Raw genomic sequence first — 11,291 nt, forward strand, 5'->3', positions numbered from 1 at the left:
TCGAAAGCGTTGAATTTAGCGCGCATTGAAATAAAGTCATGCTGCGTGTGGCCCGTGCGATCAAGAATTTCTCGAGATTAGCAAAGTTTCTGCCACCGCAATTCATGTAAGAAATCTAGAAATACCTCGACCAATACCACGACCAGGAAAAGGGGGCAAAATAAAAATAATTGTCAGATCAAAATAAATCACTGCTATTTTAGGTGAATCGGGGAGGACATCTTTAAACAAATCCCGCACACTTGGAAATACGTTACTGTAACGATACCTGCGAAATGTTCAGCGTATTTCTCCGCCGATATTCCGAACGATTTCCTATACATTTTGTGCTGTGATTGAGACTTTTCTCCTCGAGCAAAACCTTGCCGAACGAAGCAAGGTGAGTACGGCGATCAATTGATTTCCGTGTAAGAAGACACAAAACGATTTCACGGCCTGCTGACCTCTGATTGGGCAGAAAAGCACAAAGAATTTCTTGCACCAATCAGAATTGAGAATGACCTCTACTGTTTGGAACTCGTCTGGTAAGAACGTGTCCCCAGGGGCTCTTCTCGCCCCACTATGCTTTTCTTCGTCGCCATTTTCTTTTGCCGGTTTAGACTTCCCTTGCCTCCGCAATCTGCCTCTGGGTCTCCGAGGATGGCCCACATAGGACGCCGAGTCTGGGAATCAAACCCGGGCCACATTGGTGGGAGGCGAGTGCTCTCACCACTGCGTCATCCCAAAGATAAAGTACATAACATAAAGAACATAAATCGAACAAAAATGGCATACCTAGTCTTCTCAATAACTTATCAGTGTTTTTGTGGCGTACTCTGGCCATTTCAGCACTATTCCAGTGGGTTGTGGGTTCGCTGTTTTCTCTCGATATACTATTTGAAGGTTGGAAACTCCAATGAAGCAGTCTGAAACACAAGCTGCTGTAAATTCTTCCAAAAAGCTCAAATCGACCCGAAATTCCACTGACAGACAAACTTTCACGGAAAGAAATTGAGAATCGCCGAAGTGGGCTAACACTATCTAACCCTAACCCTAACCTGACCGGGCCCAAGGTCAAAATCTGTTACACACCAGGTGGGCGACGAGGCTTAGTCTCCAGTACAACTGAGGCCCTTCTCAGGAAAGTACTGAGCTGTCACGCAGATACGGACGAAGCTCAGGGAAATGTTGATGCATTAAAGATTTTTCGCAAACAAAACATTAACATTCGTTTTGTTTTATAGTGTATCAGTCACTGATATCGTTGCCCACCCGGTGTGTAACAAATTTGAACCTTGGGCCCAGTTGGTAAGGTGTTTCCCAACTGCCGTGCACGGAACTTGGTGACAAAGCATCATCGACAGTCCTCGATGGAAAGGAGCCGTTAGATTAGCGACCCTAATTTTCCAAGTTTCCACAAGCAGCTGAAGAAACATGTCGCTGTTGCTTTCGCAGAACATTTTCTCATGGTCCACAAAATTTCGTTGTATACCCGTATCTTAAAATTTGGATAACACCCAAATACGCAAGATTCACAGACGTGAACGTGAGAGGCACTTATTTCGGGGAGATCGTGGTCTTCAAAGAGAGGCACCGTTTAGAAAATAAACAGATTCCTTTGAACTAGAAAGTTGCTGCATTCGAAGGTAGCTCCAAAAAGAACTGTGGTGTAAAATTTGCCCTTGGAGAATCTTTATTGATATTCATGTGCTAGATAATGAAGTGAAATGACGTTTTTGGTTTTCGCATTTTCTTTCCGATTAACGATAATTCCTTAATTGTAAGGAATAATTGCTACCTTAACATTAGCAACTTGTTTCTTCGCGTTTTCCTCTGACAAAATTCTTTCAAAGAAATGTAGTTGGTGGATGATTCAGCGCAAAAAAGCAGCATGCAGCATTATGTCACCTGTGTTATTCTGAACCTAAAAATGCAAATATCTGCTGTTTTCACTTGATGTAAAGAGACTCAGTTCTAATAATAATAATTTGGCAGTGCTAATCACCCTCTACTTGCAGCAACTCACCATATCGGGCTGAAAGCATACCGGCGAAGGCGGCTCTGGCTGCCGCTATACAGTCCATGATTGATGTCGGAGTACAGCACCATAGCTAGATGTTAAATAGCTGTAAGTCGATTTTGATGAGGGAGGAAAACAAGAGTACCCGGAAAAAGGCCCTCGCGTCAGGTTGAGATCGACTGAAACTCAAGCCACATACAAGAGGGTGCCAGAGTTGAAGACCGGTTCGCAGTGGTAGGAGGCCCGATGGATGACCACTGAGCCACCCTGACTCCCACATCTCATTCAAACCGGTATGTCTCTTAACCGCCGTAAACAGAGCTGTCAGAGTGCCGAGCAACTCTGTCTTCGCTGTCTTTATCGCCGTGCGATCTGAACCGATTTAACTTATTACAGGTACTGTTAGATAAAAAAAATCCCTTTTTCACGAATGGCACGCCGCGAAACGATAAGCGCATCATTTTAAGATCACGCAGCAAATAACTCTCATTGCTTTCATATAAAGCAGTCGTTTAAGTTAATTCGCTGTAAGTAGGCAGAAATCAGCTTCAACATCAAATTCCTAGAGTATTCCTTCATAGGAAACCTTTCACAAAGTTGATGTAGTATGATTTAACATCCCTTTTACTATGGGTGGCGCTCGTGAGTGTTCGTGAGAGATCGTATTAAAAACGAGTAAGTTGGAAAGTACACCCTTAGTCTCAAGGGACCTCAAGGAGCGGCGCGCTAAAGCAGGCTTCAATGACAATGTGCTTGTGTGGGCCCCATTCCATCAGTAGGGCTAAAGCTCACATGGTTCATATGGGGTAGACACTTAGCACTTCACATTATACTCTAATCAGTTAAGTCTTTTGCAGCTTACAAGTTGACAACAACATCAACAAGAAACGAAATTATAACTATGCGCATACAACATTTTTAAATTCCCAAATGTTTCAAAAATCCTTCGAATTTTAACTCAAATTTTCTATAGCTTCTCTAGGTTTATTTTGCTTTTTTAACGTCTCGATTGAAAAAGTATGTTATCGTTATTTTGCAGCTTACAAGTTGGCACTTTGTGACCAGATACGCTACTGAAATTGAGCTTGAAGAGAGGAATTCGGCCACTTAAGACGCCATTTCCTTATAAATTTCTGCCATCAGTCATTAAATTTCGCGCGGTGCTATTATGTTAATAAGGTTATAACTCATGCATATCAATGATGTCCGGCCAGTTATTCATCACTTGTGAAATTTCGTTGTTCGTGTTGCTGATTGGACGAACGATATTTCTTCACAGTGATTCATTTAGAAACAGTACGAATTTTATTAACTATGATTATAGTGGGTAAATCTCCGTATGTATGAAGTAAAATGATTCTTTATAGATCAAATGTTATTTATGAGCAGATAAATTCAAACTAACCAATAATATTATAGAAAACACAACTGACATAACAGTAAAAGTTTACAAGTGTAATGCTAAACTGACATGATCAACTTGTTTGCTGAGTTCAACGTTTGAGCCGCTCAATATGGAAGCTCTCCATGCAAGTGTATACTTAAGGAGTTAAAAGCTGGAAATAACGGATCCTACCTTTGCTATTAGCAACTTCTAATGTCTAAATGAAATAAATGAAACCAAGACACAAGTAAGATACAACAGATTTTATTGAAAAGGGGGAGATTTTGTTTTCGATAAACAGTTGTTAAAAAAGTATAAAATACCACACTGTGAAGTCTTAGCTCTGCTCTGAATAGCTGTTTTTATGTAAAAAAAACGTTTCACCTTATGTAAAATAATAATAGTCAGAATGAAAATAAAATATAAACAGGACTATTTTCTTAAATAGGGTCTTAAACATTGGTACACAATGTCTGCCATTTTGTCGTAACCGTAGGGAGTGAGATGCAGATGATCAGCCCAAAGGAGATTCTGAGTCTGCAGAGGAAGTGAATGCCTTGGCATCTTAGTCGCTAAATCACACAGTACAGTGCTTCCTTTTGATCTTCGAGCATAGTCTCTTAAATCTTCGTTGATTCTCCTTCGCATGACCCACAGTGTTTTAAAATTGGGCCAGGCCTCGTAAGCTGTTTCCGGAATAGTAAGCAGGAGTGTCCGAGCACCGTACTTATGAGCGATCTCGTGGAGGACTTCAATGTCACGAACGATTCGTGGCCTCCAAACACTGATCAGTTGGTTCATGAATGAATCGTCATCCCCAAAGTTCTTGACATGCGCTACGTCATTGGTGCCACCTAAAATTATCACCCAATCAAATCGTGAGCTATTCCCGAGAACTTGTGGCAAGCGTCGTGCCATGCTTCCATGAGCCATCTCACGCACTTTGCCGCTGGTCTTGAAATGGTACTTAATTCGTCCGTCAGAATTTAGAAGTTGACTTAGTCTTTGACTATATGGGTGGAAGCTGTGACCGTGATTATAAAATCCACTAGTTATACTGTCACCAAAACAAAGTATATTTCTCGACAAGGGATCAGAATTCCCCGGTGAAGAAAAAGAGCTCACACTACTGCCAGTCCCTTGAGAAAGAGAACCAGTCTGCTGAGCCAACGAAGACGGCTCCATAGGTATCTTCAGAGAGGCAGATACTCTTCTCCCTTCAGATGCTGAGATGGGGTCGTACGGAAGCCCAGGTGGAGAAGTTGGCAAACGCGTTGGGGTTTCTATTGACGTTTCGTCTGGTGGGCTCTGAAGGACTACGTCAGTTTGTCTTGACGTCGGCGAGGGAACAGCAGGAGAGGGTTTGTGCTTTGTTATCGGTAGTCGGCTAGGAATATTGTGTATAACGGAAGGCCTCGTTGAGGGTCTATTCTTCGCAACAGTTGTGATTCTTAAATTATTTGAAATCAGATTTCCCATGTCTAACCTTGACAAAAGATTCGTTAACCCAAGGTCATTTGTGGTTACTCTTGGAGTTGTGTGCTTTGATGGTACTGTATAATGTTCTGGCTTAATTCTTGGCTGAGCATCTCGTAAAGAATCGCCATTTGCTTTTTGATCTTTTTTAACAATCAATGGAAGGATGTTTTTCAAAATATCCTCGATGTTATAATTATTGCTCTTTCGCTTAGCCGTTGATGGCGTCTGAGAGGTGAATGTAGTTTTCATTGTTGACCTTGTGGTCTTGGATGTCACTTTGAGTGTTGGTTTCGTCATTGCCTTCGTCGTTGCCATGCTGTTTCCAGCTTTGGTGACATTTTGCATGCTCCTTAGTACTGCGGGAAGAAGTTTTGCGATCAACGCCTGAATATTATCTTCTCTTTTTACATTCGTTTTCTTTTTATCCTTTGGTGCCATTATCCTTTTTGAAGGGTGTTTTCTGGTCTTGTTCATCCTTAGATCCATTTCAGTTTTCTTTTTACTTTGTTTAGAGTGCTTCTTCCTTATCTGGCTCTTTGTAAGAACGGCCTCCAGCGAGTCAAAAACCTGGCTCTGAGTCCTGTTAAATTTTTTCATGTCATAAACCTTAGCAAGCTTCAGTACTTTCAACAGATTTCTGTAGAATTTTTCATCTGATGGCTTCACATCAGTCTTTCCTTTTCCTTTGCTTTTCCTTTTACTTTTCCTTTCATATTTCTTTTCCTTTGCTCCATAGTGGTTCTTTCTTTTCTTTTGCAGTCCTTTTAATTTACTTCTCCTCACTTTATGGATCGTGTGCTTGTCTTTATGGGATTTGGACTTAGACAATTTTTTTCGTCTTTTTCTTTTCATAACCTGATGAAATGTTCTCGAAAGCAATTTACCGTTCCTTTTTCGTTTGCCTTTTTTGTACCGTTTCGTGTTTTTATTGTTATGATGGTGCTGATGTCCGTGCTTGGTAAGCGCAGAGACATCATGGAGCTCCTTTCTATGCTGTTTCTCCATTTTATGAGCAAGCATGGCAGAAATATCCCAAACCCTTGTTTCCTTGCCGTTGGCCGGCAAGTGTTTAACAGAACGGACATAAGACAACTTGCAAATCCGAACTTTGTATCTCGGAATTTCCTGCTTATTCGTCCGCCTGTCCACAACTATTATTCCCTTAGTCAGATACCATTTTTTCCTGCATATTTGCGCGTATCGCATGGAATACTTGCTTCGATGGTATCTTCTTATTCTCAATTTAACGACCCCACACATTAGCAGTGTGTGAACAAATCTACCCTTTTCTTTTGTCCTTGTCATTTTAACGGTTCCTCGCGTAGAGAACTGGTCAATAAGTTTACAAGTTCTGATTCGATGTCGACTGACTTTCCATTTGCCTCTAACTTCATCGTGTATAGAGTGATGCTTTCGATACTGTCTGTACTGTCTAAAGTCTAGAACCTTGTGATGTCCACTGTGGTGTTTGTGGCGAACACGTACATTTCTAATACGGTGATGATGAATTTGTCGAGACCGTGTCTTTCTGACGTGTTTAAGACTCGTTTTGTGGCCCTTAAGACTTCCTACACGTAGAGATTTGTGCTGTACTTTAAGATGCAACCTCTTCAAGTGATAAAGCCCGACGTGTTTATGCTCAATTCTTCGATTAATTTGCGCTCGTTTTTGGGGCAGCAAGTGTTGAATGTGCTGCTTGCGTTTTGAATGCGCTGTGTAATCTTTGTTCTCGTTTGTCTTTTCACGATGGTGATGCATTCGTGTTGAAATGCGCCTTCTTTGGTGACTAGTCGCTTGTTGAATGGCATACGTATGTCTTAATTGAGTTCCATGATGTTTTCCCTGCTTTGATTTGTTTATATGCTTCTGCGTAGAATCTTTCGTGGACTTCCCGCTATTACTTACGATGTGGTGTCTGTTGAAAGTTGCTCTTTTTAAATTTCTTTTGTTATCTTTTTCTTTATGTTTAGAGTAATCCTGCCTCCAACGGTGTCGTACTCCATTTCCCTTCTTTCCTTTCTCTTTTCTGCGCCTCCATGCCAACTTTTTTCGCCTCCTCCTTTTCTTTTTTGACTGGTGCCTGTGGTTATCAGCATTGTTGGTACTGTCTTTGAAAAATGTAATCAGAGGTGACGGCGACGTTGTTACATCTACCTCTGAGTCTTGTTGACTGTCATCTCCATGATATCTGTTGTCACGGAATCCTTTTGTTTGCATGTTCTTGTAGGTTGGTAACACATAGGGAGACCTAAAGGGTATGGTTTTCGTAGAATACGGCAACATTTCTACCTGACGTTCGTTGGACATGCCAAAGGAATTTGCGTTGTAAGGAAAAGGAGTGGAAGTCGGTTTCTGAAATTTAAACCTTCTGTCAGGGTAATCGTGTAAAATTGGAGGATGTGAATGGTAATTAAACACGTAAGGATATTGGACAGCGGGTAATCCCGAATTATAAACTGTAGGATACGGTTCTTGAGGATAATTTGGATTATCTAACAATGGCTCATCAGTATTAAACATCCTGGGATAGAAGTCATACAAAGGATTTTCCGGGATCTGACTTGACGTCCAAGAAGGATAATGATTTTTAAGCCAAGGATGGTTTGTTCGTGGAGGATTAATATTATTGCTTGAAGAAATTGTACTGTGTTTCTCGTTTACAGGAGAATTGAAGATTGCTGGATTTGAATTCTCTCGCGAACTTTCGTTGTGAAAGGAAGGAGGGCTCGTTGTACTTTGATCACTGTGACCGAAGACACTTTCATTTTGCAACCAGGAGAATGTGCTGATGTGGTAAGTTGGCGCATGTGTCGTAGGGTTTAACTTTGAGACAGTTGTCGAGTTACCAGATCCAGGTCGTCTCACTGAGCGGGAATGGGCACAAACAATCTTCCAAATCACGTAAAGGAACGTCAAAATGAACAAAGAAAAAAATGCATAGAACGCCACTGAGCCGTAACCACGTTGGCAAGAAACCAATGCGCTAAATTTCTCTGCGCAATTAAAACTACCACTGACGTCCTGAAGCTTTGATCCTGTATTTAAGTTATGAATTCTTTTCCACCAGTAATTCTTCGGCACTGACGTGGTATTTGTCCCAGATCCTCGTTTTCTTTGCTCTCCAACCATAGTGGTTTATACCGAGCAAACACTCTAAAACGGGAAACTGTGTGTTAATTCCTTAAACTTTAAGTACTTATAATTTCCTCGAAAAATGGTCTATTGTTTCGGTATTAGAAGCTATGCAAGATTGATGTATTCTTCTTCAGACTCATCACTGATACGTGAGTCTAGCTCCAAGATATACATTTTCCCTGACTCTGATCAAAGTGTGGGCGTGGCAACAAACTTGAGAAAAGACGTGAAGGGGTTCCCTTTTCTTCGACGAAAAGTCGGAATTAAAAGTAATCTAAAATTACTCATGCAAAAATTGAAATATATTAATAGCTTAAGTCTGCTGTCAACATATACACGGAACGAAGAACATGCATTAGCAGATCGCAAATTAAAAATCATAAATGGATTAATGCCTGGAAAAACTAACTTGAACAACATTTAATCAATACTTTAATTGAAACAGTTTCAAAAGTGAAACAGAACCTGAACCTATTCATCCTGCAGGTCACATTGCCAACGAGAGAAAACGTGTTGTAGCTCTTTACATACAAGTAAAGAGAAAAGCCACAATAAACTAAAACAGTATTATTAAAGAGTGACTTTTGCTACTTTTTTAAGGTTTGCATTCTGTATGAGGTTCTGTTTCATCGCTTCACCAGAGCAAACGAGTTTGTAAATACTTGTTTACCTGATAAACACAGCAGGTGAACAAATTGTAGACTTTCATGGATATTTAAACAAACAAGTACCGTAAATGTCGTACCAATCGCCCATGAGACTCAAGGCACTGTTTGTACCAACAGTTTGAAGTTTAAATGCCTCCGTATTATTAATTTCTTTGACTGACCTTTAAAATATCACACACTTTTCACGTACGACCCCATACAGCCTTCTGCTTTTCCTCTTGATCCCTTTCGTACGTCTCATTTGGTAACGGCGACCTTTCGGATGAAAAATCCTACCGGTGAAGGATTTTCTTTTCGATGAAATAGCTTTCGACTTCTTTTTAGAGCAAACAAAATTCGGCCCGATTTCATGCTTAAAGACAGACCTTTCTTGCTCGTCTGAAAGAAAATATTATGAGCAACGCCCTCCACAGAAAGAAATCTCAGATTTAGAGATGATGAATGGCATGAGGTCATAATGCTATACAAGAGGTTTGCGGAGGCCGTCTCTTTTACATTGCGAACTTGGTCTATTTACCTTTCCAAGAAGCGACAAATATTTTTTAAACTCGTTTTTTGTGTCGCTGTAAATAATTTTTGTTTTTATTTATCAGATATAAAGCTTCACCGATAAATCAAAATACTCCCAGAAGTCCATAACCCAAAAGTGTCGATCCCTCTTATTTGACCTTACCTTACGGTATTCATCTAAATTTGCACATGCAGGTCCCGCCAAATAATGCCCAATCAGATTGAGTCTGATGACCACAAAGCTTCTGATTGGTGTCACTCAAGGGATTGCCCGCGATAAATGCAAAATAGCATTAGCCATACTAAAAATAGATAATACCGTAAACTGATGGATTGGCACTTCTGGGTTATATGGACTTGTGCTTTCAGTCATATCCTTGACTGTGAATCAAGAGGGTTTGGAGAAAACCTTCCCTAATGCTGAAATGAACAAAGTAATGCAAATTAAGATTAACTATTAACAAAGAAACCAAAACCATTTATACTCGTGTACGCAAAACACGATTCCAAAACTGCGAATAACGCGAGGCAGGATTCGCTCTGACGAAGGGCTAACGCTCGAAACGTGAGCTTTTAGAATCCCTGTACGGTGGTCAATTTACATTAGCAACTCCGTTGATAAAACCAAATTTTTGTGACCAGATTTTTGATCTTTTCACAATGGAAAAGCAGCTGGAACGTACAAGTAAGATGTAATGAACAAAATCGAACCTCACTGCCTTCTTGTAACAAAACTACCGTCTTTCACACGAAAGCAAGAACTCCGAGATGAGATAAAAACAAATGTGTTCGGTACAGAAAACAGATCAGTGCCAATTTCTTCTGGAGTTAAAGGGTATTTGTGTCACCTGCTAGAGAGATTGATATAATGCAATCCGATTGAAAATATAGTAATAGGTGTAATACATTGGAATTGGAAACTCATATCGCTTTGAGTTTTATTGACAACGATTGCTTTGCTTCGGTAACGAAACAAATATCGTGTGGATGTTAATGTTCAGGGGGTATTACTAAATCAATCAAATTAAACCACGAAACACCGAAACACCGAAAAGAAACACCAAAACACCATGTATGACCCCACCATATATTGAATACTAACCGATAAAGGTTGGATTTTGAGATTAAGTATCGTTTTAGGCTAGGCCTAAAACGCCCCTAATTCATTGAGATTAATTTAAGATTAGGATTCAGGACTAAGATTAGGCCTAATCAGACCTAAAACGATATCTAATCTCAAATCCAACCTTTTTCGGTTAGTATTCAATGTAATATAGTGGGGTCATATATGGTGTTTTGCTGCTTCGTTTCGCTGTTTCAGTGTTTCGTTGTTTAGTAATGTCATGTTCAGGTACCCGGTCTCTTTCTCCTCTCGAAATCTGCCTTCAAAGTCGAACACCATTCATGCCTTCTTGGGGTTTTGCGTATGCACGCTAAGTTATTTAGACAAATTTCAGTCGTTGCTGTTTCCATCACGTTTTCTCTCTAACTAAACCTGGTTTGGTTCAGAAATCTAAATTTTGGCATCTTTTGTTTTTCCTTACTGTGTCCCATTCATAAGTGTATAACCTGTTCACAATGATGCATTTTCTTAAGGCCGCAAAGGCCATGTGTGGATAGCCTTTGTTTAGTTATTTGAAAACAAATAACATTTGTGTTGAACATATGTTTACTGATTATAACTCTACTGAGTGTTTTGTACCATGACGTAGAAAAAGAGTTCAAAGTTTACCTGGCTCAATTAGACAGCCTTAAGATTTTCACTTTATTGAATGGTCTGTTTAAAGTCTTTTTTGTTCCTTATACTGTATTCATAGAAGAAATATAAAGCAGACATTTTTTTAATACTAGATTACGGATGTGTAGGCGAATGACAAGGCTGTATATGTGCAAATAACAATCTGCGTAGCCCTGGGCAAAGCCCACAGCCTACAAAGGAAAATGTAAGAGCTCTAGACGTGATCACATGCAGGTCGATACTTGGGGAAATACTATAAGTTGTCAGTATCGATGCGTGACGAGTGGCTTAGAGCTGGTACCTGCAAATCAAGGAAAACAAAAAGGTTTATTAAAGCAAGTTTGTAGTCAATGCAATATGAACAAGGCATTGCAAAAA

The 11,291-nt window shown here is 40.1% G+C and overlaps 1 protein-coding gene across 1 annotated transcript; it reads right to left on the reverse strand.

Annotated features, from left to right (window-relative positions):
* Positions 1 to 3,744: 3,744 nt before the first annotated feature.
* LOC138013407 (uncharacterized) lies at positions 3,745 to 9,003 on the reverse strand. Its single transcript, XM_068860476.1, has 2 exons — positions 8,827 to 9,003; positions 3,745 to 8,015 (listed from the first exon to the last, which is right to left on the reverse strand). The coding sequence occupies exon 2, from the start codon at positions 7,989 to 7,991 to the stop codon at positions 3,816 to 3,818; it is 4,176 nt and encodes a 1,391-aa protein (XP_068716577.1). The 5' UTR covers positions 7,992 to 8,015; positions 8,827 to 9,003; the 3' UTR covers positions 3,745 to 3,815.
* Positions 9,004 to 11,291: the final 2,288 nt, after the last annotated feature.

The sequence above is a fragment of the Montipora foliosa genome, chromosome 8 (genome assembly GCF_036669935.1).
Source record: "Montipora foliosa isolate CH-2021 chromosome 8, ASM3666993v2, whole genome shotgun sequence".
Taxonomy (NCBI): domain Eukaryota; kingdom Metazoa; phylum Cnidaria; class Anthozoa; order Scleractinia; family Acroporidae; genus Montipora; species Montipora foliosa.

What these genes read in the sequence shown, in the direction of transcription:
- LOC138013407 (XM_068860476.1), bottom strand. Translation starts at nt 7,991, where the DNA reads ATGGTTGGAGAGCAAAGAAAACGAGGATCTGGGACAAATACCACGTCA.